Source organism: Malus sylvestris, chromosome 16 (assembly GCF_916048215.2).
Source record: "Malus sylvestris chromosome 16, drMalSylv7.2, whole genome shotgun sequence".
NCBI lineage: Eukaryota > Viridiplantae > Streptophyta > Magnoliopsida > Rosales > Rosaceae > Malus > Malus sylvestris.
Genome location: NC_062275.1, coordinates 1,757,856 through 1,785,290, shown reverse-complemented (window position 1 = coordinate 1,785,290; position 27,435 = coordinate 1,757,856). Strand labels below are relative to the sequence as shown.

General features: G+C 38.0%; 3 protein-coding genes and 2 long non-coding RNA genes across 6 annotated transcripts; 3 read left to right on the top strand and 2 right to left on the bottom strand.

The window, feature by feature from the left end:
• Window positions 1-390: 390 nt before the first annotated feature.
• LOC126609055 (protein ESMERALDA 1-like) lies at window positions 391-6,069 on the top strand. The gene is made up of 10 exons (XM_050277078.1): window positions 391-976; window positions 1,572-1,641; window positions 1,851-1,918; window positions 2,054-2,142; window positions 2,647-2,844; window positions 3,416-3,620; window positions 3,731-3,898; window positions 4,296-4,463; window positions 4,550-4,740; window positions 5,265-6,069. The coding sequence occupies exons 1-10, from the start codon at window positions 611-613 to the stop codon at window positions 5,425-5,427; spliced, it is 1,686 nt and encodes a 561-aa protein (XP_050133035.1). The 5' UTR covers window positions 391-610; the 3' UTR covers window positions 5,428-6,069.
• Window positions 6,070-6,860: 791 nt separating this feature from the next.
• On the top strand, window positions 6,861-9,970 carry LOC126609057 (phytanoyl-CoA dioxygenase-like). Its single transcript, XM_050277080.1, has 9 exons — window positions 6,861-7,075; window positions 7,208-7,332; window positions 7,464-7,524; window positions 7,707-7,775; window positions 7,912-8,030; window positions 8,651-8,798; window positions 8,955-9,099; window positions 9,208-9,294; window positions 9,565-9,970. The coding sequence occupies exons 1-9, from the start codon at window positions 7,021-7,023 to the stop codon at window positions 9,614-9,616; spliced, it is 861 nt and encodes a 286-aa protein (XP_050133037.1). The 5' UTR covers window positions 6,861-7,020; the 3' UTR covers window positions 9,617-9,970.
• A 515-nt stretch (window positions 9,971-10,485) lies between these two features.
• LOC126609058 (uncharacterized) lies at window positions 10,486-18,852 on the bottom strand. 2 transcript variants are annotated; one of them, XM_050277082.1, is made up of 8 exons: window positions 18,679-18,852; window positions 17,412-17,659; window positions 17,132-17,190; window positions 16,949-17,027; window positions 16,730-16,854; window positions 11,431-11,444; window positions 11,216-11,329; window positions 10,486-10,892 (listed from the first exon to the last, which is right to left on the bottom strand). In XM_050277082.1, exons 2-8 carry the CDS (start codon window positions 17,579-17,581, stop codon window positions 10,701-10,703), a joined length of 753 nt encoding a protein of 250 aa, XP_050133039.1. In that variant the 5' UTR covers window positions 17,582-17,659; window positions 18,679-18,852; the 3' UTR covers window positions 10,486-10,700. The 2 variants fall into 2 exon arrangements, with proteins under 2 accessions (XP_050133039.1, XP_050133038.1); XM_050277081.1 differs by having other exon boundaries at window positions 17,412-17,678; window positions 18,680-18,852.
• On the top strand, window positions 11,454-16,415 carry LOC126609061 (uncharacterized). Its single transcript, XR_007618090.1, has 2 exons — window positions 11,454-11,527; window positions 16,323-16,415. It is a non-coding gene; the product is annotated as an uncharacterized LOC126609061 (long non-coding RNA).
• On the bottom strand, window positions 11,553-16,723 carry LOC126609062 (uncharacterized). Its single transcript, XR_007618091.1, has 2 exons — window positions 16,432-16,723; window positions 11,553-11,634 (listed from the first exon to the last, which is right to left on the bottom strand). It is a non-coding gene; the product is annotated as an uncharacterized LOC126609062 (long non-coding RNA).
• Window positions 18,853-27,435: the final 8,583 nt, after the last annotated feature.

Sequence of the window (27,435 nt, the reverse complement as noted above, 5' to 3'; positions counted from 1 at the left end):
GGTACAAATTAAAATTGAAAGGAAAATTGGTACAAATTAAAAAAGGGTTGCAAATTAAAAATGGGTACAAACTAAAAATAAAAATATATGATAAAAAATTTAGCCATAAATATAAATATACTAATTGTAACATTTTTAATATTAAATGAATATATTTATAAATAAAGAATATTTTATTATTGAAATAATTAATGATATTATTAATACAAAGGACCTTGATCAAAAATTGAAAAATAATAAGGGTTTAATCAATAGAGTAGTAAAAATAAGGATGAAAACCTAATTACTCCAAATAAAAATTAGCACAATGTCACGATTACGTTGTACAACGTCCATCAAAGATCTCGTTAACAACCAAGGCTCACTCAAATCAGAAAAATTAACAATCCCTGAGAGGAGAAGCACGTGCACGCGGAACTCTTTCTTTGTTCAAATCAAGACAACACAAACCCCTCTCTCTCTCTCTCTTCTTTCTCTCTCTAATTTTTTTTTCCGTGCACTTTTTCTCAACATTTTCTGAGAAAACCCAATTCACGAGAAACACAACCGGAGAGAGAGATGGCCACATGACGTAGCAGAGAGAGAGAGAGAGAGCAGCGCAGAAATCCCAATGCACCCATACAACCGGCTACCGAGTAGCGGACGCAACAGCCCATCGCCGCCGACTTCGCCGCTCCGCTCGCCCCGGTTCCGACACGGCCGCTCCAAAGCGGGTGGTCGGTTCAACCAGCCGGGTCGGACCCTAATCCAGCGCATCGTCTGGAACCTCCTCTCCGTTCTAATCCGCCGCCAGGGCTTCTTCCTATTCGCTCCTCTCCTCTACATCTCCGGCATGCTCCTCTACATGGGCTCCGTCTCCTTCGAGGTCGTTCCCGTCATCTCACGTCGACTCGCCCCCGGCTCCGTCTACCGCAGCCCCCAACTCTACGCCAAGCTCCGCCCCGAAATGGATGCCGATAACTCCTCCGCCGATGCGGTGCGTTTCATCTCTTCCTTCCTTCCTGATTTACAGTTTGAGATCTCATTCAGAATACATGAATTCGAATTTCATTGAACCTGCTGTTTTGTTTATTATTCTACATAATTATTTAATGAGGAAATTTAAATCATTGATTACATTGGATATAGGATTGCTGGGCGTTCCAAATTGCTTAGTGATTAGTACTTAATCCGCCCTTATTATTTAGCCCAGGGATTTGAAATCCTGTGTAAATGGACTATGGATTTGAACAGTCAATCTTCTAAGTTGCCATTGATAATCAAGCTAGTTACTGCAATCCTCCGGTGAACTATGCTGAAATCGAACTTATTACGGTTGCATTTCGTGCTATTAGTCATCTTAACCTTGGGTCATACAACAAATAAGTAAATCACCATCAAGAGAAAATGCCGGGAACAGAAAAACTTCGAGATACTGCCCCTATTACATGGGAAGCAGTGTGTAGAATTGGGCTACGAAGAAGTATTTCTTATCGATCTTGGATTCTCTCGATGCGCTTATGACTTAGAATTCTAGGGAGTAGGTTCCTCATATGCAATGCTACTTACTGACCCAATCAGATTCTTTGTAGATTTCAACTGTATGGAAACATTCCCATAGAAGCGGCGAGTGGAGACCGTGTGTAAACAAATCTTCTGGAGGTACGAGTTACCTCAACTAGTTCTTGCAATTTTATACATTGATAGCTGCTAGTACACTTTTTGAATTTCTATGCATTCACAGCCTTCCTTTCTGATATTTTTCCCTACTGTACCATTAAAATTTGTTGTCTTTACGTTTTAGTTTGGCATTATATGTTTCTTTCCATCTTCCTATAAGTTCTGAACTTGTAATGTGTTTATGCTTGTAGGTTTGGCTGAGTCAAATGGTTATATATACATTGAGGCAAATGGTGGTCTAAATCAGCAGAGGACTTCAGTAAGTTTGACTCCTCGTCTTGTTGAGCGTTTCTTTTCTTGTTTAAGCTTGTGCTTTGCCTATTGCATTCGGAAGATCATTCTTATAACAACTTTCTTGACTTCATGCTACATGGTTGTTGTTGATGCTTTCTAGATATGCAATGCAGTTGCCGTTGCAGGCTATCTTAATGCAACACTTGTAATTCCCAATTTTCACTTTCATAGCATCTGGAGAGATCCAAGGTTTGTCAGCACTTATCTCTTTTTTGGTTGTGTTTGTAGGATCAGAATGCTTAACCATGAATATCCATGTTTATTAACTTTCTCAGTATATTAAAATTTGCAACCAAATTATGAGGTACATAATCCTATTAAAAAAGGGAAAAGAATATGAGGTTCACAAGAAACAGTGTGTGTTTTGAGTTTGTTGCCTATACAACTCAACTCAGGTTAACACTTCAGCTCAAAAGAAAACTGGAGGAGGGATAAAAGTGTAAAGATACATGATAAGATAGAAGGAATAAACTGACATAAGGTGCAATACAACTTTTTTTTTTTTTTACTTTCGGGCTGGCAGGAACACTGCGTTACAGATATTCTGTTTATAGTGCTGCACCTTGCTTATCACCTCATAGTTTTTATTAGGAGGTTTCTGTTGAATGGGTACGAATATAGTATTTGGTACTTCATTCTCATATAACTAGACTCTGATTTTCTTCTTTTTTTTTTCTTCTTACTATTGTCCAGTAAATTCAGGGAAATTTATGACGAAGATTATTTCATCAGTATGTTGGAAAATGATGTCCGCGTGGTTAACAAGATTCCTGAATATTTAATGGAACGCTTTGACCACAATATGACCAATGTTTACAACTTCAGAATAAAAGCATGGTCACCCATTGTGTATTATAAGGAAGCTGTTCTCCCAAAGCTACTTGAAGAAAAGTGAGTCAGAAATTCTTAAATCTTTATTTGCCTTTAGTTATTTAAAGTTACTTTCGCATTTGTCATCCTGCTAAATATTGTTCTAAAATGGAACTTTGCATCAAATTAGATAGTTTGTGTGCAGGTAGAGGTTTTAAATTTCAACCTTGACCTACCGGCCCCTCTGAATCTGATGTTCTTGGGTTGGACACTTTTGGCTATGTGTTTTCTATCAATCAAAATTCTGCTTGGCAGATGAGGTTTCCAGGGTTGAGGCGCAATAAACTTGTGTTCTTGATCTTAATTTCATTAGTGGCCATCAATCATTGATTCATTATTTATATGTTGTTTTATTACTATTTTTAATGAGATCCAGTAACTATACTTAAAAAGTTTTTGTTCTCGGCATTGAACTAATATGGATTGTTATACACTTTGTTATATCCATTGCATATTCTAGGGATGCTTATTTTCCATTTCTTTTTTATGATCGGACATATCCATCATCAATTTTGTCAATGGGTGTGGCAAGATTCAAGCAATGCATATATAAAATGATGCTTAATGATGGTTATATTTGTGGATGAAACAGGGTTATACGGATTTCTCCTTTTGCAAATCGATTATCATTTGATTCTCCTCCTGCTGTCCAACGGCTAAGATGCTTGGCAAATTATGAAGCTTTAAAGTTTTCAAGTCCTATACTAACTTTGGGAGAAGTTTTGGTTGCAAGAATGAAAGAGCGCAGCACAAATTATGGCGGAAAATATATTTCTGTTCATCTTCGGTTTGAGGAGGTTTGTCTTGATCAACTAGAAGTGTGGCATTGTAATTGACCTTTTTATCACCTCATGAAGAAGGTATTATCTTTCTTTCTCAAGTGGAACTACTGCTATCCTATTTGCAGGACATGGTTGCATTCTCTTGCTGTGTTTTCGATGGTGGAGAGCAAGAAAATGAAGATATGAAAGCAGCAAGGGAAAGAGGTTGGAGAGGGAAATTTACCAAACCTGGCAGGGTTATACGTCCTGGAGCAATCAGGATTAATGGCAAATGCCCCCTCACTCCCTTAGAGGTATATCTTTTGCTTTTGGGTAGTTCTTGATGGCATGTTTAATTACAAACTGAACTTCTTATTGACAAACGGCAAAAAAGTTCTGCATGAATTCCAATTGAGCATGTAAATTTCATATTCATGTTGAGCAACATAGGAGATGGTTACCACTCCCTTATCCATTGTGTCATTCTTCTATTGGAACCCAGAATAGGAGGCACCTGCATTGCAAGGCAGCCTATGCCATTGTGCCATGATGCCATCTGCCAGCTGGGGTCCCCTAGCAACTGTTTTGTTTTTTTTTTTCGTTTTGTTGAGTTTATTATTTACTTCAGAAATATTTTATGACTTTTTAAGTTTCTTTTGTATTTCTTGATATGAATTGTTTATTATTTCTTTTTCTATGTCACCTCATCAGGTTGGCTTGATGCTTAGGGGAATGGGTTTTGATAAGAACACATTTATATATTTGGCATCTGGAAAGATATATAATGCTGAGAAGACAATGGCCCCATTACTGGAAATGTTTCCTAATTTGCAGACAAAAGAGATGCTAGCGTCAGATGAAGAGCTTGCTCCATTCAAGGTCCAAATAGTTTTATTCTGTTTTGTTCTACTCTCTCTGCAGTCTGGTATAATACCATTGTTCTGACTTTGAGTTACTGCTACTAGAATTATTCTTCCAGGATGGCTGCGATAGATTACACTGTTTGTCTTCATAGTGAGGTATTTGTGACAACTCAAGGGGGGAACTTTCCCCATTTCTTGATCGGACACAGAAGATACTTGTATGGTGGACACTCAAAGACTATCAGGCCCGACAAGCGGAAGCTAGCATTACTCTTTGATAATCCAAAAATTGGGTATGTAGACATTTCTTTTGCTGCTAGCTTAGTTTCTGTTTGGGCCACTCTAGTTTAGTTTCATCAAAAATGCATCTTCGTATGTATTGAAATAGCTAGAAGTTTGGCTACATTTGCTGATATTTGTGTCAGGGCCTTTCTTTTATTGGTGTTGCGGCAGTAGGCAGGAAATGAGAAGTGTTGTTATGGTTCTGGCTGTAGCAGTCGATTAAGAATAGATGAAAATACATTATGGACTCATGCATTTGAGTTATATGAATGTCTCGGACACCAAAGTAAACTTTGTGATGAATGTTTAACTTCATTTTTCCTTAATTTCTATGTGTACCTATGATGTTGGACGTCAGTAGGGTTACCAAAGTGTTCATAGTTGGCTGTTTGTGTGAAGTTTTTAGTGACTAAATAGAATGAAATGAGTCGTCATCAACAATGGTGACATGAATATTGAAAAATCGTTCCTCACTATTAACATTCTTCAGCATACACAGAAGTAACGTTACTTGGTTTTGTTGGTCATTCCTCAGATGGAAGACTTTCAAGCGTCACCTGCTGGGCATGAGGTCCCATAGTGATTCAAAGGGCTTTGAGCTCAAGAGGCCAAATGACTCGATATATTCCTTCCCGTGCCCTGATTGCATGTGCCGCACAAACAAGACAGAAGGTTCAAGAGCAGCATCAGCTACATGATTTTGCTTGAAGATGCTTGTGATCTCGTGAGCACACCTTACCGCTGACCCCTCCTTTTGTGTTGGTATTCTTTCATTTTTTCCCCCCTCTGTCCTGACGTGTAGAGGCATACACCAATTTTGGGAGATACAAGGAATTTGTTGGAGGTCACATTTGCCTAATTACTTACCCGGGATCGTACATTGAGGAAGTTGGATAATTTTGTATATGATGTCAGAAGACAAGGTAGCGAGACACGAATCCTTTCATCACAAGAGTTTCCCGGGTGTTTGACGGAGCATTGTTTCATATCTGCAGCTGCTGTATTTGACAAGCTGTGCACTGACAGATCACATTCCTTTCACACCCTGGTTTGGCCATGCATGTAGATTAGTTAGAGTTTGATCTGCAAGTGCAAATAGGGTCAGGTTGGATAATTTTTGTACATTTATCCAAGATCAGGGTATTCGATTTGATTTCGATTCTTTTTTTACTGTGTTCTTTCGGGGTTTCATACATGTATCTTTGCCTGATCTCTATCCCCTTTCGTAGAAGTTTTAGTGTCGTTGCTGACGCTCCCAGGATACGTACTCATCAGTATATACATTAATTTTTGTGATATAGGGAGCTTCAATGTATTTAGTTGGCTTCAAATTTTTTGAACTTGTAGTGTGTTTCGTTTTCTTTTCTTCTGCCCAGAGCTAGTGCTCTGTTTTCTTTCTTTACCTGTGTATTCTTTGGACTTGCGTTTCCGGCCATGACCAATCTGCAACGGCCGCGTAGAAAAGTTAAAATATATGACAATGCGTAATTGACTTATCTCTCGGTGTTGTTTCACCAAGCGTTTTATGGGAATGGGATACGGGTTTTATGAGAATGGGATGCGGATCATGGAAATGTGGAGATTTTGCCCATCACATGATCCAGTTTTTCCGTTGGTGGGAATTTATTTTGCTCGCCTGACCCAAAATTGGTGAGGGTCAACGGTAAACCCAAATTGGTTTATAGCGTTTTACTACAATGATGAAAAAATATCGGATCTCTTTTTTTAATAACTAATAATTTAACTTACTAATGCTAACGGTCGTAAAAAGAGAAAAAATGGTAAAGGAGATATAATTCGTCAGTTTTTTGTATCTCAGCATTGAAGATACTCTTAATTATAAATTACTTGATTTTTTATTCTTTGTTGGTCAAATTATAATAAACTGTCAACCCAATATTATCATATTCCACTGTAAAATTATTGAGTTCTTGATTTTTTTTTTCTACGTTATATTGCGTGATTGACTTGAAGATTTAATCTTTCGGGTTTTTCGTGTCAAACATATTCATGTTTGTCAGATTTTTTTATTTTTTATTTTTTTACAAAAGATGAGATATTTACAAAAAAGAAGAAGAAGGTATTTCCTTTTTCCTTCGATCTTATCGGAAGAGTAAATTTGACAACCCCGCGAGAATATATATAGAATCCAAGATTGCACGTTTTTATAGTATATAAAAGATCACAGCACAGAGGACCGGAGGACATTACGGTCGGTCAGCTCCGAAACGCCTCCAAAAGCTTCCAACGTTTGACGACCTGTTTGTTTGCCCCTCTCAGCCTCAGACGCCATGGGAATCGTCGGAAATCTCAGTCCTGACCAGCTCCAGACCTTCCGCTCCCAAGGTAACCAAACCAAACCAAAACCTTAATTAATTAAGCTCCTAATTACCTCGTATTATCCTAAGAAAACGCAAACACTAGTTAGCTTTGGGATTTGACTTGGGGAATTGTTGTTAATGATTTATGGTTACGCAGGTTATCTTGTCATGGAATCGTTTGCGAGCGCGGAGGACATCGAGGCCATGAGGAGCAGAATGGACCAATTGCTCCAAGACTTTGACTGCTCTTCCACCGCCTCTATTTTCTCCACCAAGAACCAGGTTTCTCTTTTCTTTTTTCTTTTTTTTTTAATTTTAATTAATTAGTTAATTTAATGTTTTTATCATAATTTTTAGTTATTTGTATATGTTTCTCTGTAATTATATCTTCCCTTTTTAATTATATTTTACAGCGACACACTACTGATAATTACTTCTATGATAGCGTCGACAACATTTCGTTTTTCTTCGAAGGTATCATTTATGTTTCAGTGTTCGATAACCTCGAAACCATTTACTTTGATTCGTGTTTGTATGTTGTTTTTCCTTTCTTTGTTAAAAAAAAGATTGAATCTTTAAGTAACTTGGTTCCAAATAGCGAAGTTGAACACTTAGTTTGCACAGCTTAAAATGTTGGGACTTGTTAATTTTGGCAGAGAAAGCCTTTGGGAGTGATGGAGAACTGCAACAGCCGAAGGAACTTTCGATTAACAAAGTTGGCCATGGTAAGCTCTGAACCACTTTCACAAACCCCTTTTAGTTTTCTCTTTATCGTAAAAGTTGTAGAAATGGATTGTAGTTTTTGTCTTTGCGTTTTTAAGTTGAACTAAGATTGTAAAAGCGTGTGGTCTGTTGGTGCAGCGTTACATGAGCTCGATCCAGTATTTAAAAGGTTCACGTATTCTGAGAAAATTTCAGGCTTGTTCTCCTCCTTGGGTTACAAAAGGCCCATTGTCATTCAGTCTATGTACATTTTCAAGGTATTACATAATCTCTCGTGTTTAACGCTTTGTTCTGCGGCTTTTATAGTTTTTATATTGATGAAGAATTAAGTCCATTTGGATGAAAGGATTGTTTTCTGACAATGAGGCTAATTGGTCGAAAGAACCCTAAAAACATTAGGCACAATGCATTTGGAATGACTATGTATATGTATATGTATACTGGTATTCGTGGTTGCAGATGGGGGACACTTGATCGACATTTCTATACGCTTATATGAAAACATATGCATTTAAAAATATGCGTTCAAAAGTTTTTACACAGATATGCACAAACATAATCAGGAAAAGGAAAGGGGTAAAGACTTTATCGGCATTCTGGCCTCACCCCTCTTTCAACAAGGATTTTTTTTTTTTTAATTTTAATTTTGTTGGGACTAGGTCTACAATGCGATATCACTTGTGTCTACGAAACGGTGAAATTAGCAATATTATCATTTGAAGGCAAATAAGTCCCGGCTAGACCTTGATTGCATGATTTTAAGTTGTCATAGTTTTGAATATAATTGTGTTTGAGAGATTGGTTAGTTAATATGTCTATACTGGTATTTTTTTTCTTTAAGTATGCACAAACTAATCCACAAGAATATTGTTTGCAGCAACCAGGAATCGGAGGTGAGGTAGTGCCACATCAGGATAATTCATTTCTTTATACCGATCCACCAACTTGCACAGGGTTGTGGCTGGCTTTAGAAGATGCAACAATAACGAATGGCTGCCTATGGGCTATTCCTGGATCTCAAAAGAGTAATATTCTCCTCCTCCACCTCGTCTTTACTATTTCTTCCCTTAAAGACATCTTTGCCTATTTTAATTTTCTGCATGCGAGCTGGAAGGGCTTTGAAATTGTTTGGTTCGGTCTAGTAATACTTTCTTGTAATTGGTCTTTATGTTGTTTTACAGATGGGCTTGTACGACGGTTCATTAGAGGAGAAGAAGGTGTGACCTTTGATCGGCCTTCCCCTGTGTATGATCAAAAAGATTTTATTCCCATCGAAGTGAAAGCTGGGTCTTTAGTTGTTATTCACGGTGATCTTATTCATCAAAGGTTAGTTCAAATAAATTCTCTCTGTTGATCCTTTAAATTTTTATCCATAGTTGGGTGGTCTAAAGAGCCTATTTTTGCCTTTTTTGCTGTCAAATGTTTGAACTGCAGTTTCGAGAATCAGTCCTCGAAATCAAGGCATGCGTATAGCTTGCATGTGGTGGATACCGATGGCTGCAAATGGTCTCAAGATAATTGGTAATTACATCTTGCGTTGTAGAATCACTGAGCTTTACCCTTCGTCGTAGGAATTACCTGTAAACACTACATCTTTTCTGGTTGCTGGAGCCTAGAAGTATGAAGCCAAACTTTGTTCATGCAAGCCTTGATTTTGTTTGTTAATTATAGAACACCATAGGGCTCGTGTGGTGTCTAGGATTCTAACATATCGTTTCCTTGAGCATCGCCTACTGCTGAAGTCTGAACTGAATTATTCTAAAGAATGTGCTTGGTTTTATGTTTAACCAGGATCAGGAGAAAGGTGGAGCCAGAGCCTCTCTATGTATCTTCTTTGACCTAAAACTTGCTCTGTAGATCCGTTACACAATGCTGCAATGATCCTCAAGCAGAGGCAGAGCCATCTACTTTGAGGTATTCTGCATTCGAAGTTCCTGTGAAGATCTACATCTGTAAGGGGGTTGTCGAGAAGAAATTCAATAAACGCTGTGTCATTTGTTTCTTTAGATGAATAAGGCTGAGCCATTTATCATTGTAATCAATAATCTTCTCTTGCTTTTTAGGTGTGGACTGTTTAGTTAATAGTGCATTGTATGAAAATTAGTATAAAACAGTACCTCCGAATATGAACAGCTTAGCCGTGTATTGCTTGCTTTGTATGACAACCGTCCATCGGTCTCCCTTTTCTTTCGGGAAATGATTTTTGCACACTTATTTATTGGAGCGGAAAAATTCGCATCCTTCAACAATAATCTTGTAGTCTTGTTGAGAAGCATGACGCACTTATCCCCTTGCCATCAATGGGGGAGGAAGGGTTACCTGCAAGTCTCACGTTCTATGATTCCTTTTCCGACCCGTCGGTTTGGTTGGCTAATTGGTTTTTTGTAGTACTCATGTCTTGGGCTCCAAGTTCCACTTTCTTCATATTTCTCCATGTTCAATGTTCCATGGAAGTGCTTGATCATGTTTCTTTGTTCTAGCCTCACTTGCCACGTCTACAATTCACGGATAATGTCATATTACCGGTTCGGTTCGACTTGTAAATGGCAAATTACCGAACCGGTTCAAACCAAAAGCGATGTTTTACAGCTTTTTTTTCTTCACTTGGTCCGGTCCAGTTTTAACGGTTGGAAGTGACCAATGAAACCCTAGAGATGGACACAAAAAGGTTATACTTAGGTTTGGCAAGTGCGAATCTTATTTGCATGGCAATTGGAAAATTATTAGTTAATATAAATACGTAATCATGTGGGCTGAACCCATTCATCGAGTTGTTCGGACTTTCCCAGACAACCCTCGTACCCATATGATTTTACATAGATATCAACTAAATAATAATTCCGGCCGCATTCGGAAAAATGGTAAGGTTGGATCGACAAATTTGTAGCTAGCCTACTAGCCAGGTCTTCAATCTGTTTGAATGATAGCTACTCCAGAAGCTTATTGCAGGTGCCAACACCGATGGCTGCAGCAAGGTGCCACGCAGCATGAAGGAACGGAGTCTGAGGAAACACGTCGTCGGCAAAGAACAGCACGCCTCCCAGTAGTGACGACATCTTATGTACGGTGTGTGCCATTCTTAGCTCAGGATCTTTCAATGCTCTCTTGGCGAATGCTACCTGGAAAATAACAAATAACGGGTGATGAGGAAAGCGGGAAACAATTTTAGCTGAACGATCGAGGAGCTTACGTGAACTTTTCACGTTACCTATGCCTACTTCCGTATCAGGTTTCCTGATTTGTCAAGCTTCGGTGCACAATGCAGAGTTGTAGACACTAGACTCTATAAATGCATTAAAACAGCAGTTTTTTTCAAATCCTAAATGTCGTGATCGGCTGGTTTTACCTATTACTCGCTGAGCACACAGCATTTCCGACATGGGTGACACTAGACGAGAGTCATGAAATTGATAACGAACGGTGGTTAAATCTTAAAAGTTACCTCCATTATTCCAGTATGAACAGCTGAAACCATCAGAGGCTGGAAGGGTAAACATACTGCAGAAGCTGCCATCAGCAGTTTTGGGTTTTCATTTCTGAGGGCTCTTGATAGACACTGCAAAAATACGAGTTGGTCCATTTCTGAGGGCTCTTAATCGTAGCGCTTCTTCGGATAAACAACTAACACTTATTTGGGGGAGTTTTTATCTGACTTACTACTGTTGTTGTGGCTATCATGTTTGAAATGGTATCAGGCATGGTGTTTTAGTTGGTATTCTTCGATAGAAGTTGAAGTTTTTTCTTAGAAAACAGAGTTTTTTCTTTTCAAGAGAGAGAGAGGAAGAGCAAGAGTCAGTATCTTTTTCATATCAGAAACCATAAAGATTACAAGGACTAAATTACTCACCACTGGTCAAAAAACTGATCCTACACACTAGGGACCTAGAAACCTTCTCCGGCCATTAATGGTCATTGGAGGATATCATCCATCCACTTGGAAGAAGATGGGAATGCAAGGTACAATTAAAAAGATAAGAACACCAGCTGTATGCATTCTAAAAACAGAAAATGGAACTAGCCGTTGCACATTTGAACCTAACGGCTACTTGCTAAACATAGCAAGTTCTTCATCTTTTCGATTTCAGCATTCTCTTCACTTCTTTCTGCAGGATTGTCATCTGCAGTTTGATATTAAGCTAGTATGCAGCTTAAATCTCAACAGCCTCTCCTAAGCTGCTTACTGGCTTAACTCCAAGTCTTAATCTCAACTGATTAAATCTATCTTTTGGCAAAGCTTTTGTGAATATATCTGCAAGTTGTTCTTCACTTCTGCAGAACTGCAACTTGATCACCCCTTCTTGCAGAGCTTCCCTTATGAAATGATACCGCCTGTTTATGTGTCTAGTTCTCTGATGAAATACAGGATTTTTGACCATAGAAATTGCTGACATATTATCACAAAATAAAGGTTTTGCCTCAGTTTGCATTTCCCCAAAATCATCAAGAACGAATCTCAACCAAATTGACTGTGCAGTTGCCTCAGCTGCTGAAACATACTCAGCTTCAGCGGTTGACAATGCAACTGTGTTTTGTTTCACAGAAGCCCAAGAAAATGCTCCACTGCCAAAGCTGAATGCATAACCTGAGGTGCTTCTGCTATCATCTTCACTGCCTGCCCAATCTGCATCACAGAATCCAATGAGGATTGCAGAATTATCTTTCACATACTCAATGCCATAGTTTAGGGTCCCTTGCACATATCTCAGTACTCTTCTTGCAACTCCCAAATGCTTCTTAGTCGGACCATTCATAAACCTTGATAACAAACTTGCAGCATACATTAGATCAGGTCTTGTTGCTGTTAAATACAGTAGACTTCCCACTATTTTCCTGTAAAGTCCTTCATCGGCTAATTCACTCCCATCCACTTTCTTTAGCTTTTCACCAGTGGGCAAAGGGATAGAAACTGGTTTGCAATCTTCGAGCCCAAATTTCACAAGTAAAGACTTAGCATACTTACTTTGGTGTATAAACACGCCTTGATCCGTTTGCAGTATTCCCATACCTAAGAAGTGATGTAGAAGGCCGAGATCAGACATTTCATATCTCTCCATCATTTCCCTTTTGAATTCACTGAGCATCTTGTCACTACTTCCAGTATATACAATGTCATCAACATAGATTGACACAATTATCAACCCTCCTTCATCATCAGATCTTGTATATAGTGTGGCTTCACTTGTGCTTCTTTTGAACTTACACAAAGAGAGATATGCATCAATCTCACTGTACCAGGCTCTAGGTGCTTGTTTAAGTCCATATAAGGCCTTCCTTAACTTATAGACCTTGTGATCAGCTTTTGCCAACTCAAAACCCTCAGGCTGCTCAACATACACCTCTTCATCAAGCACACCATTTAGGAATGCTGACTTAACATCCAACTGAAACAACTTCCAACCCTTTTGTGCTGCAAGAGCAATGAGTGTTCGAATTGTATCTAACCTTGCCACCGGTGCAAAGGTTTCATTGTAGTCTATCCCAGGTTTCTGTGCATAACCTTTTGCCACAAGTCTGGCCTTGTGTTTTTGAACTGTTCCATCCAGATTTAGCTTAGTTTTAAACACCCATTTCACACCTATAACAGGTTTATTCATAGGCCTATCAACAAGCTCCCAAGTATTGTTCTTTTCAATCATTTCCAACTCTGCATTCATAGCCTCCTGCCAGGCTATTTCACTTGCTGCTTCTTGATAACTCTCTGGTTCTATAATGCACATGTGACACCTTGCATATATATCTTCCAGAGTTCTCAACTTCACTGGGGTGGAGCTAGGTGTGGAGCCTTGACTATGACTTCCACCATTATCTTCAACCAACTCATCCACAATAGTGTGTGAATGAGAACCTTCAGCATTGTCAAACTGGATTTCATCGGTTTGTTCCTCTCTAGCTTCTTCTGTAGAGTTATTTCCTTCAAGATTAAGAGGTATTGAGATCGATTCTACTTGATCACTTTTCCAATTCCATGACTGGTTTTCACTGAAAATCACACTTCTTGAGAGTACTATTTTCTTAGATTGCAGATCATACACTCTATATCCCTTTTCACAGCTTCCATATCCCATGAAAACCCCTTTTCTGGATTTCTCATCAAATTTGTGCCTCAGATGTGATGAGACATGAGTATAGCAGATACACCCAAATACCTTCAGGTGCTTAATTCCAGGCTTCCTGCCTGTGAATGCTTCAAAATGTGTCTTATCTAGGACAGATGTTGTAAAGCATCTATTTTGAAGGTACACAGCTGTACTTACAGCTTCTGCCCAGAAAGACACAGGGATTCCTTTCTCAGTCATCATGGATCTTGCCATTTCACAAACTGTTCTATTTCTTCTCTCAGCAACTCCATTTTGCTGAGGTGAATATGCAATTGTCAGTTGCCTCTCCATTCCTATGCTTGCACAGTAATTCATAAATTCATTTGAGGTGTATTCACCACCTCTATCACTTCTTAGCTTCTTCAAACTGAACCCACTTTGCAGTTCAACAAAAACTTTGAACTTTTTGAACACATTGAAGGTATCAGATTTGTTTCTGAGAAAGTATACCCAACACATTCTTGAGAAATCATCAATGAATGTGATGAAGTACCTATTCCCTCCAATGGATTCGTTTTGCATAGGTCCACACAAATCTGTATGCACCAATTCAAGTGGACAGCTTGCTCTCCACGTTTTTTCTTTGTCAAAAGGTTCTCTGTGGTGCTTGCCTGACACACAACCTTCACACACATCTCTCATTTCTGTCAAAGCAGGTAGTCCAAGTACCATTTCCTTCTGCTGCATCTTCTTCATGCTAGTGAAGTTCAGATGTCCAAGCCTTCTATGCCATAACCATGAATCTTCAACCATAGATGCTTTTCTTGCTGCAGGGGTTATAGACTCTAGTGAAAGGGGAAAACATCGATTTCCTGCCATGATCACTTTTGCTACAACATTGTTGAGCCTACTATCATCAAAGATTACTGCCATATTACCCCCAAATAGGACATAGTAACCATGCTCCATCATTTGGCCTACACTCAGCAAGTTTTCATCCAAACCTGGAACCAACAACACTTCATTTATATATCTTTTCCCACGCTGAGTTTCAACCACTAAAGTGCCTTTTCCAGTTGCTTGTACAAGATCACCTGTGCCCATTTTAACTTTGCAGGTCACAGATCTGTCAATATTTATTAAAGCAGACTCTTGTGATGTCATATGGTTGCTGCAAGCACTATCCACAAACCACACACTTCTATCTTGCATAATTGATGAGTGACAAGCGTAGAACATGGTTCCTGTAGTTACTTCTTCTTCCCTTGCACAGTGGGCAACTTGCTTGTGACTATCACAGTCCTTTGCAATATGACCAAAACGATTGCACTTTCCACATTTGGGTTTTCCTTTGTATCTGCACACACCAAAATGATATTTTTGACACACTTGACACTGTGGTTTCACAGAACTTTGACTACTGCTTCCTTGCTTGTTCTGTGAATTGAATCTGTTATTCCAATTTCCACCAGAATTGTTGTTCCAGTTCCCACTTGGAGACCAATTTGATCCCTTCTTGTTTTGTCCCTGCCACTTTTGATTTGGCCTACTCTGTGAACCTTTGTAGGTACCAGTGACTTGATTATTTCCAATTCTGAGACTACTAAAAGCCCTCTCAGTTCCTGTCAATTTATCCCTTTCATCATGTAAGTCCTCCCTTTTATCATATACTTTGACAGATGCAATGACTTCTTCAACTCTAATAGCATCCAGATCTCGAGTTTCCTCAATAATAGACACAATGGATTTATACCTCCTACTTAGACTCATCAATAATTTCTGCACAATTCTTTGTTCAGTCACATCTTCACCAAGAGATTTCAGATTGTTCACAATTCCAAAAAACCTACCCAAATAGTCATCTAGGTTTTCACTATCTGTCATTCTCATATACTCAAAATCAGCCCTAACTGCTTGAAGTTTTACAGCTCTTACCTTTTTATCTCATCTGAACTCTCTTCTCAGAATGTCCCAAGCCCCTTTTGCAGTCTTCTCATTTCTGATACGAGGAAAAAGCTCATCTGTTATAGCTCCTTGTATGAGACTCAACGCCTTGGCATTTTTGATTCTGTCTTCTCTGGAGATGGTGGGTGGTTCCACTGGAACATGCTCAATCTCACTTCCTTCCTCTCCAGAGACTTCTTCCTCGACGAAAATCTGCTGCGGTTGCACTCCGAGTTCTACTACATCCCATAGGTCATGCGCTATGAGGATAGTCTCCATCTTGACAGCCCAAAAATCGTAGTTTGCACCATCAAACTGTGGAGTTCGTAAATCTCCACCGGAAGAACCTGATCCCACCATTTTTCTTAGTGAGTGTCAGTGAATCAACCAATAAAAGGAACCTCCTTTATCCCTTCTGAGATTTTTTCAGGAAGAACCTCTCTCACAGCTTTACGCCCCTCTCTGGAATCAGACCTAGTGCTCTGATACCATGTTTGAAATGGTATCAGGCATGGTGTTTTAGTTGGTATTCTTCGATAGAAGTTGAAGTTTTTTCTTAGAAAACAGAGTTTTTTCTTTTCAAGAGAGAGAGAGGAAGAGCAAGAGTCAGTATCTTTTTCATATCAGAAACCATAAAGATTACAAGGACTAAATTACTCACCACTGGTCAAAAAACTGATCCTACACACTAGGGACCTAGAAACCTTCTCCGGCCATTAATGGTCATTGGAGGATATCATCCATCCACTTGGAAGAAGATGGGAATGCAAGGTACAATTAAAAAGATAAGAACACCAGCTGTATGCATTCTAAAAACAGAAAATGGAACTAGCCGTTGCACATTTGAACCTAACGGCTACTTGCTAAACATAGCAAGTTCTTCATCTTTTCGATTTCAGCATTCTCTTCACTTCTTTCTGCAGGATTGTCATCTGCAGTTTGATATTAAGCTAGTATGCAGCTTAAATCTCAACATATCATTGTATAGTCGGCCCATCTTAAATACTGCCTTAGTTTTCCTCTCGAAGAATGATATAAACTTGAGGCGACTCCAACTCCAATTAATGAATTAGCATATAGCTTGGTACTTAGATTCTTCCTGTTTCGCGGAGGAGGAGGATAAATTCAATTAGACCTGATGTATCAGTAAGAATATGTCTGTGTCTATCAACTGACTTACAAAAAAGTATTACCTTGGGGAGTGGATTCCAAGAACTATAAAAGGAAGTGAAGTGAGCACATTCACGACGGTTTCTGCAACACTCTGATCACCTAATAAAATGGGAAAATATGTAAGCAGATATGTGTTTGTCGTGCAAGAAATCGGATTGCAAATCAGATGAATATGAAAACAAATGCTATTATATCTAAAATACCTTGAATGCAGCAGCCCTGGATGGGCTTCAAACAAGGCGGTCTTTGCTGCCACACTCGCCTGGAGAACAAGTAGACAAAGTTAATTTAGGTGGAATTTCTCTTCTATATATAACTGAATGTAGCATGACTTCAAGACTGCGGTAATTCATCACAATTATCTTAAACAATTATTACTCATGGCTTAGTCTTGTATCGATCGTTGATGAGAACTATACATAATCCAAAATATTATTAGCATACGTTGATAAACAAGTCTCATTGATTAGATTTCTCACTCACTGCATAAAAAGCTGCTGATTTCCTCCAATAGCTGAGCTTCCACAAGTTGAATGAGAAAGGTCCCCAGTTTCAGTAGTCTCTTCTATTTCAAGCCGTGAACAGGGCACCACATGCACCCCATGCATGCCCTCTAGGGCTCTACTCGGGTTCAATGTACTTTGGGGACTCATAATTTTTTCTGGAATACCTTTTGCCAGCAAGATTGCTGGCAAATGTCAGAGGAAGCGTGCTGACAGCAAGCCAATATACTGCTTAAAAGAGCACCACCACAAAACAGCAGCAGTATTTCCACAAATTAAGAGCGGAAAAAATCATAATGTTGAGCAATCACTGAAGCTACAAATCAAACGAGCATCAAAAAGAAAATCACGAATCTTTTGATTCCAAAGGTAAAAGATTTTTATCTGGTTTTGATCCCTATGCTGTTGTTAGAGAGCTCATTCAGTCTTTTACATGATTTAATTGATTTTTTTTTTTTTTGGTTTTGTTCTTTAACTCGAACTGTCGATCTCGATGGCGTGAGATCACCTTGTACAAACACTTGATTTACAGCTAAAGGTTCATGTAGCATGTAGTAGTCTAAGAGACGGTTTGCGGCGATACGCTTTTACTACTGTTCAAGGTTCAAGGAAGACAACGTAAAGTTTTTCTTTTACCCTGCAATTTAATCTAAACATGTAAACTAGACCCTGACAAGCCATCCTGGTGCATGTTTCTAAGTTGTACTGCTACAATCTGCAATAAATCAAACCTAACCATGCAGAAACCTGAATGTACGCTTAAGTCCGGTCCAAAAATACTAAAAAACCGAAATCACCCACAAGTTCAGGTAACCTTCCGGCCCAGAATTTACGTGTTGTAGTGCTACATGCAAGAAAGTTGGATCAATTCAATCAAGCAGGAATTTTTAAATCCGAGCAGCAATTGTGGTTTGCTACGCACCATTCAGAGGTGGGTATGCCATACTAAACCGAGAACTCGGCGCATGCTTAATGTGACCGCAGCATAAGATGATAATGAGTCTCACCCGCTCGACTTAAATACTCATATAACCAATCACTTTAATCAGCCAGGAATTAATTTGAGCAAATGTGGTTAGAGGTGCAATGATGTCATCACAAATCCAAGTTAACTGGGCAGCCCGGAAGCAGAAAGAAATTCAGAGTGTTAAGTCATTAATTACAAAGCAAACAAGCCACCAACGGTCACATTAAAAACATCACAGAAAAGTGTACTACCAAAACAGAGAACGAGAGAGCGAGAGAACCTGGGTCGGATTGGTGGAGCTGAGACAGAAGATGAGGGGGGTTGGGTGTAAATAAAGCGAAATGAAGGGATTTAAATATAAAAGGAAAAAGAGGAAGGGGAGTTATTTCAGTTGAGTTGGAACTTGGAGGAAGGAGAAAGGGGAAGAAGATGCGCATCTACCCCTCTCAAAATTCTAAATTCTAATTTGGCTGCGCATATTCCCCAATTCGTATCAAAAGGTTCTTTCCTTCCAAACTAAAATTCTTATTTCTTTGATTAAAAATGGTGTTTTAGTCAAAATAATTTTTGAGATTGTCATAACTCATAATTTTGATATTTGATATTTAAAATCGATACGAGTGGTCTTGAATTGTTTATTATCAATCATTTTTGTCATTCTTTGAACAAAATTCCCTCAACTTAACAAAGATTTTTCACGGAATAACCAAAATGATTGAGGTGGACAATCTCATAGACGACTTTTATCGATTTTAAATCTCATATATCAAAGTGAGAAGTTAGATTAATCTCATAAATCATTTTTGTTAAAAAACCATTAAAATGTACCAAAATTCTAATTTCTTTTAAGCAATAAGAAAGCCAAGGGTGGCAAGTCATTTTTGCAGTGTTTTGTTCTTGTGTCTTCTCTCAACTTTGTTATTGTTTTTTCTTAACACAAAAATATATACTAAGTCAAGAGTGTAGGAATAAATTAGTTTGATGTCGTTATTCATAAGATTTAAATTTAAGTTTTTTGATACATTGATATTATCTACACTAAAGGGTGAGAAAATGAGCTAGACCTCAAAATAGGCTAACCATAATAATTTGTATTAAATTTGTGTTTGACGAGAATCGCATTCAAAACTTGTACTTGCTATTTCTTATTCCATTTTCCTTTTCAAATTAAAACTTTATTTGATAATTTGTTTCGCTTCTCAATTTTAAAATTGTCACAATTTTTTTTTGACCAAACGATATATTTATTATATCAAATGTTAAATTAGGAGTTGACGGGGTTTAATCCCACCATGGTGCAAGAGTAACATCTCTCTCAACCACTATAATTCTCAAACAAATATCTGTTTTCAGAAAATAAAAAAATTGTAATTCTCAAACAATCTGTTTTTAATTTTCAATTGATAACTAATAAATCTTATATAGAGACAGAGTTTACCTCCACGTCCAAATCGTGGGCCTCACTCCTCAGACGGAACATAGCACAGAGAGAGAGAGAGAGAGAGATTGTGAGCCCCACAACCTGACTCGGGAAAAATGATCTCCTCAATGCAACGTTAGGCTGCATTCGACGGCCCAGATTCAGACTCCAGGCCCTAGGCCCGCTAAGCATCAGCTCGTTCTGATATTGGGCTAGCTAGCCATGTTTACGGTGAGCCCACAGTTGCATGATTGTGTTCCTCTTGCATCTGTATAATTTTGTGTGTATTAATTAACTAAATAATCATTATTAGTAAATTAAGTAGCATTTAACAAACAGATCAAGATTCAAGACGTTCTACTTTTTATTTTTGTTGACTCCATTTCTTTGAAATTAATATTATGTTATCTGTAAGATCTGATCATGGATTCATGGAGGTGGACTTGTCTTTCGCAGCTAAGTTTAACTGTCATTCTTAAATTGGTGATTTTCGGGTTAGCTGTGCTGGTCAACATTTCTCTGCCTACTTTACATTTAAATAGCATCACACAGTTTGAAATGAAGGGTCGAAATTCTCTTTGGACCTCTGTGTTTGGAGTTTAAAGATCTGGAAATTTGGGTCGTTGAAGAGAGAAAATAGTGATTCAAATCCTTAGTTTGTATGAGGTGGATAAGTGGAATAGACTAATAAGGCTGGCAAAATTTAAAATAAGTGATCCAAATCTCCGCACCGGTCGGTTCCGGAGAGATCTGAATTCTCAAACGATGGCTATGATAAAGACGTACGCATACAACTTGCCATGAAGGGCAAAGAGTTGAAGCATAATAAGAGAATTGTAAAATCATGTAATTAGAGATAGAGATTCAGAGAAATTAGTACATCCCTAGCTACATACTAAAAAGAAAAGAAAAAAAATTTGTGTCACAATCAATTGATAAACCATAAGACAATACAACGACCGAGTTTTACTATTTTCTTAATAATTGTAATGTGAGATTTGAAATTGAGACATTGTTTAGCGTTACAAAGAGAAGTACTACTATACTAATGACATGTTTCCTTGTTCGTAATTTGTGATAATAATTGAATTAATAAGGAATTAGAATTGAAATTCACATTAAAGTTATTTACTAATCTATCTCAACTTGGAGTAAGAATAATATTGATTGTATATAAGTTGTTTATTGATTTCTCTCAATCAATTTTGAAACTACTTTGATTACTAAAAGGTTTTTTAGCCAAAATGGTCCATGAGATTTGCATAACTCCAAACTTTGGTCCATGAGATTTGAAATCAATAGAATTGGTTCCTGAGTTTGTCCACCATCAATCATTTTTATTATTCCTTGAAAAATCTCCATCAAATAAGAATAAAATGATCAAAATACCCTTAATTTTTGTCATTTTGATTCTTATTTAACATAATTTTGCATTGGAATGACCAAAATGATTGATGGTGGACAATCTCAGGACCACTTCAATTGATTTTAAATCTCAATGACCAAAATGAGGAGTTATGCAAATCTTAGAGATCATTTTGGCTAGAAAGCCTTACTAAAATGTTCTTTTTATTTTAGCAAAGCTTGGAAGTTTAGGAATAATATAAGGATAAAGTGGATAAAAATTGAATTTCTAATGTGTTGTTTATTAAAAAAATTAGAATGCCACTTCCTAGCCGATCAAGAATCGAGTTCCCCCCAAATTAGAAATTGAATCCGATTTCTGATATTGTATAAGCTCCATTTTTACTTTCATTCCTGTATAATTCATAAACACAAAGATTGGTAATCGAGGTCCAACATTTTATTTCCTCATTAGTAAACACAGCATAAGATGAGCTAGTTGGTTTATTACAAGGCTCCATTTTTTTTTTTCCACATTGCTAGATTAGGTTTGAAAATGTTCCGGGGACAACGGCTATTAATTCTGGACAGTCCTACACCGTCTCCAAGTCCGAGCCAGCAGCATATATGAGAAACCTTATAAATATGTATATTATATATAAAAAAACATTAAAACACACAAAAAACCAAACAGATACCGAAAAGCAAAGCAAAGAAAAAAAATCAAATCAAAGCGGTGGTGAGCGGTGGTGGGGTGAGTAAAAGGTGCAGACTCCCAAGTCTCTCAGTCTCAGAAGAGATGATCAAATAAGAAAATATAAGAAGGTTCCAGGAATCAAGGGTCAAGCTCATGTGCCTTTAGACCCACAAGACAAGGAAAATCCAACAAGCACCAAAAGGTTTTAACCTTTTTTCTGTTTCCCTCTTCTCCTTCACTGAAAATCACTGCCAAAAAAAGCCACTTTTCCCAGAAGTAGTACTTCTACTTGCACTGCATTTTTTGTTTTATAAGTTTTGTTAGTCTTTGGCATTTTTTACAACATTTTTAGTTGGTGCAATGAGAGCTGCCAGAGAAGGTGGAACAAGAAGAGGAAGCAGAAATGGTCGTGGAGAAGCTAGAAGCATTGCGACTTTCGTCTTCTGGCTCGTTTTAATTTGTACTCAAACGAGTACTTTGGTGGTTTTTGCCAGTACTACTACTACTAGTACTATTCACGACAATGGGTGGACCGGCCGGATAATGAGTTCGCAGCCGCGGAAAGCACGATTTCTGGGCACGGTATCGTTTTATGCACCTTCGAACAGTCCATCTCACCATGTTCATCATCTTCCGGCGACCAACGGTGACCCAGACAAGCTATACGGAGAAGACAAGAGAAAAGTTCATACAGGTCCAAACCCTCTTCACAACTAATTAATATCGAAATCAATTACCTTTTTTGTTTCGATATCAGTGGTTGTGTGGTTAGGGTTTACTTTGTCGCTGGGCGGCCGCTGCCGCTGCCGTTGCTGCTCCTCCTCCTGTGTATTCCAGTACGTACTACTGCTAGCTTAGCTTATAGGTAGCTAGCTAGATTTTTATCAACTGAAACTGTGTAACATCTTTATGTCATCAGTGTTTTTTTACCTTTAATTATTGTTGTTTCTGAGGTAGAAAGAATGAGAGCATGGCTTTAGCCTTTTCCGGTAGGGTTTGATGATTAGGGTTATGGGCAGAGAAGCAAATGCTGAGAATAGTAAGAGGATTTAAAACAAAAATTGGAAAGGCTAGTGTTAATAATGCTCTTGTTTTCTTTTTACAGTGACTCATAAAATTGTTCTTACTTACCCTTTCTCTCTCTACCTTCTGTATGTTTAGAAATTCTTTTAATTTGTGAGAGAGCTTCAATTCATTGCTGTCCCTAGTTATTATATTTTTGTCCTCTTTAATTTCGTTCGTGTCGTCATGGTTCAGAGCTCCCCATAACCCTAGACATAATTCACAATGTTGCAGCACAGAATGTATAGCTATAGAGTCAAATCTTAGCTAGAATGTGAATGCCTTTTGGATGAAAGTCTATAGTGTTGGATTTAGGGTTTCTTGTTTTTTATGCAAAAAATACTATACCCATGAACTTCTAAACTGTAAACTAAATGGGGAAATGATTGCCACATTTGTGTATTTCTGTCTTTTAATTCTTCTTTGACGTATTTAAAGATTAGAAATGAATTGAAGTGTGCGTAAAGAGAAATAAGATGAAAACGGTATATATCGTGTATAGTTATGGTCAGCCGGATCTGAAGGTCCAATTAGTGGAATTTCACCTATTGCCAAAGAACAAGGGCAAGAGCTTCTCCATTTATCTTAGTGCTTCTTCTCCATGATTATGCATGTTACACAGGGTTTGCAATATATTTAGACCCAATCACCCAGCACTGACTCAAAGCACGACCATGACCACTGGTCTAAAGTATCTCTAGCATTCAACCTACTAGGGCAAAACATGAACGTCTAATAATGAGCCACGTGGGCAAGTAGGGGCATGGCTCATGTGGTTGTAAGTCCTTCGAAATAAATATTGGCTGGGAATTGGACAATTTTTGATTGATTGTTCCTAGATCTGCATTTGACTTAAATGCATCATTTTTTAAAATTTTTGCCCCCAAAGAGGATGCCTGTCTCTATGGGCCAACACGCTTCCTAAGGATTTAGGGTGCTATTCCCCCAACATGTATTAATGGTGCCAATGGTTTTTTTGCCTGAAACAGTCATCGGGGCACTCCCCCATTTTTCACACTCCCAAAAGCCACCACCCATTCCTTGGAAAGAAACTTGCAAAGAGGAACTCCGACCACATTATTTGTGTGAAGATATGAAGTTAAAGTTGCAAATCACTGGAAAGTTAAAAAGCATACATATATGGGCAACATAACTTAGGTCACTTTTTTTTTCTTTTTCTAATAGGCATTACATGGTAATTGGTTTTGAGGTGAGAATAACTTCTATCAACATAAAACACTCTACATTTTGATCTCATTTGACCTCACGTTTGTTCTATTCTATCTAATGCGAGAGTTATCCTAGAACTTTAGTCCACACAGTAATAAATGTTTCAACCATGTATTTGTATTTAAGCTTAACCCTCGTTATTGGCGTTGGCGCTCTTTCTTCACAAAAAAAAAGGGAAATAGAGCTTTTGCCTACCAGGCCACCTCTCTCGTTTTTTTTTACTTTTACTTTGAATATGATTTTTATTTTGATGTGCTTAAACAGCACCGTAGCCGCCTGCAACGGTAACTACAACAGTGGAGGCATGGTAAGCCAATTCTCCCGACATTGGGTCAATATGGAGATTCAAGATTTGAAGAGCTCAAACTAAAGCCATGAAACAAGTAGCTACTCCTACTACTGCAATTGGGAGGGGCATGGCTAAAATCCTTGCTCCAGTGGATGCAGTTGATCTTAGGCTTTCGCAGCTCATAGAGATTTCGACAAAAAGATGAGAGTAAGACATCTTCTATTTCCTAAGCGAATTTGGGCCGTGATGATGTCAAGAAAGAGCCACGTCACCTATAAGTGAACCTGAATATCAAATGGAAGGGTGCCCCTCCCCTATCTCAAGAACTCAAGGAGGTCATACATAGGGTTTTAGGACAACTCTTGTTGCCTTGTTTAGTAGGGGCGCACTTGTTAGATTTGAATTAAGGGCAGCCACACTGGTGGTACTTTAGATGCATCTTTTAACTTAAGCTTTACATAATATAGTATTAGTTGTTCCCTCAATGTTTTCAATGTCACCTGTGGACAAAAAAAAGTTCAAGCTCTCAAGGTTAGATCCAGAATTAAACAAAGCCATGGAAACTTCCTTGGAATTGAGTTTGTGTAGAGAACTAAAAGCCCGCAAACCCAAAATTGGCCAGAGAACAGAAAATGCTATTTATTTCAGCAAGTATATCTAATCAAGTAGTTTTTGATTACTTAATTAATTAGCGTTCAAAAATCAAAAGATTCTGGTCTGGTCGTCACGTAATAATAAAGATGTCGATTAATTAGAGGTTAATAATTTGTTTGGGAAAATTAGTTAATTAGAGTGGGCATTTCCCAATGAAATGAATGTTTGCTTGGAATCGTTCATAAATGTGTTATGAGATGTCAAAGAGGGTCTGATAGAAATGCAACCACCTCATCTCTCTCTTTGCCAACTCCCATAAAACCCGTTTATTGCTTCCACCCACCCCAAATATTTTCGAGCTCAAATCATCGACACTCATTTTGTATGTAGTCTTTTTATAATCTCTATCGTTAATTGATACGTGTTGAATTTATGACAATAAATATAAGAAAAGTTAATTTTATGAACATGTGTCAATCAATAATAGAGGTTTGAGACACCGCATAAAGGTCAGAAACTAAATAAATGCAAAAGATTTGAACTCACGTTTTACATGTTATTGCTTGCTATGTTTTATTTTTTATTTTTTATGTTTTTTCGAAGACATTTATATTTATATTTTTGGGTCCTTCAATCAACATCTTCATTGAATCATCCTTTATTACCGTTCTTTATACATCTTAACGACACGTATCACTTGATGAAAGATGTTGAGCTATATGACATAATCTTTGTGAGCCGACGTCCGTAAAGGGCAGCACATTTAGCTACGTGGGACTAGCATGAAGATAAATGAGACTAAATATAGGGGTCTACTCTTTTATTAGAGGTACCGCACAACTGATGTGATCTAAATTACGGGCAGGACACACGAATTTCTACTTCATTCTTCATTATAAGTAAGTTTATCACACCGCACTGGCAGACAAGTTGGTTGAAAGGCCAAGTTTATCACAAAATCAACAACCAAAAAATTTTACTTCATCATATATGCCATTAAACTACGTGATGGTTGATTGAAGTTGTGGATGATATCGTTAGAGATAATCGGTTTCAAGGATTGATATCCTACAAAATTATCTTCTTCAATTCTCAGTAAATTTATTAAAGATACAATATAATCTACATTGAAGTTGTGATCTTTCCGAGTCTCTAAAAGAAGTTTTGGGTAAGATTAAGAAACACCTGAGAAGGATGTATATGCTACAAAATACATATCGGGATGTTTCATGTTAGTAATATATCATGTATAAGTTTTTCTTTATTGAATATTATATCACTGACGCAAAACGTCACAATAACAATATACTCGTGCCGTAAAAGTTAATTTCGAAACTCAAAGCCCAATATCAGCATAATAATATAAGATAATATGCACTAACAAACAAGTAGTTTAAGACCTTGGGGAAGTCGGTGGTACTTTTTTTTTTGGTAAAGCTGGATTTCATTAATAACAAGGAGTAAAACAGAGGAGCCACAAACACAAAAGCTCCACTCTCAGCAGGGAGGTGAAAAGTACATTGTACTTGGTGATTTACCAAGAGAGTGCATGCAGGACTTTCTTTGGCATTTCCTTTCGTTTAACGACGAAGACATGTTTCTTGGAAGAATGATACGACTGAGCGAGGGCATTTGGTCCCTTTGATTTACACTTCTTCAAGTACTAATTTGGGGAACTTCCAAGTTGGGTTTTGTGACAGCTTCGAATTTGAGATTTTGCATTATTATATTTATTTTAACAACACAAGAAGATCTACGGTTTTTCCCTACTCATAACTTATTTACCACGAGTTATAGCCCATTTTGTAAAAATATCATTTTTTTTTTTAGTTTTCGCAAGATTTTTTGTTTGTGCTGGATTATGGTATAAGTCATTAAAGAGTTGGATATAAGAGCAACTCCACCCTTGGAGCTCTCCCTCCTGACAATCTACTATTCAATCCACCTAGTGAACAGTAACTGCCATTAATAAATAGTAATTGTCATTTGCATCTCCACCATTGAAACCCTTCCCCCTGGCAATTAGTAATAAAATATTAATATTTTTTTTCTCACTCAATCCATAAAATATTATTATTTTTCTCACCCAATCCATAAAATATTATTATTTTTTCCTAATTTTGACCGGTACTCTCTCTCTTTTTCTCACAGCAACAACCATGGAAAACCGAGGAGGAAGGAGGACCGGTTCTCTCTCTCTCTCTCTCTCTCTCTCTCTCTCTCTCTCAGCAACAGCCATGGAACACCGAGGAGGAAGGAGGGCGAGGAGGGGAAGGAGGACGAGGAGGAAGGAGGAAGGAGGACGCAGAGAACACCGAGCGCATGCACCGATGCCACACATCAGCCATACGTCACACAACCCTCAGGCTCTCGGGCTGGCAATCCTCGCTCGGGCCTGTCG

Bases quoted from the DNA above. Each gene is read 5' to 3' on its own strand.
- LOC126609055 (XM_050277078.1), top strand. From the start codon at position 611: ATGCACCCATACAACCGGCTACCGAGTAGCGGACGCAACAGCCCATCG. The intron at 2,143-2,646 runs GTTTGTCAGCAC...ACTATTGTCCAG, and splicing joins AGCATCTGGAGAGATCCAAG to TAAATTCAGGGAAATTTATG. The intron at 4,741-5,264 runs GTATGTAGACAT...GTCATTCCTCAG, and splicing joins TTTGATAATCCAAAAATTGG to ATGGAAGACTTTCAAGCGTC.
- LOC126609057 (XM_050277080.1), top strand. From the start codon at position 7,021: ATGGGAATCGTCGGAAATCTCAGTCCTGACCAGCTCCAGACCTTCCGC. The intron at 8,799-8,954 runs GTAATATTCTCC...GTTGTTTTACAG, and splicing joins TATTCCTGGATCTCAAAAGA to ATGGGCTTGTACGACGGTTC. The intron at 9,295-9,564 runs GTAATTACATCT...ATGTTTAACCAG, and splicing joins AAATGGTCTCAAGATAATTG to GATCAGGAGAAAGGTGGAGC.
- LOC126609058 (XM_050277082.1), bottom strand. From the start codon at position 17,581: ATGAGTCCCCAAAGTACATTGAACCCGAGTAGAGCCCTAGAGGGCATG. The intron at 16,855-16,948 runs GTAATACTTTTT...TCCGCGAAACAG, and splicing joins CTTGGAATCCACTCCCCAAG to GAAGAATCTAAGTACCAAGC. The intron at 10,893-11,215 runs GTAACTTTTAAG...GTTATTTTCCAG, and splicing joins TTCATACTGGAATAATGGAG to GTAGCATTCGCCAAGAGAGC.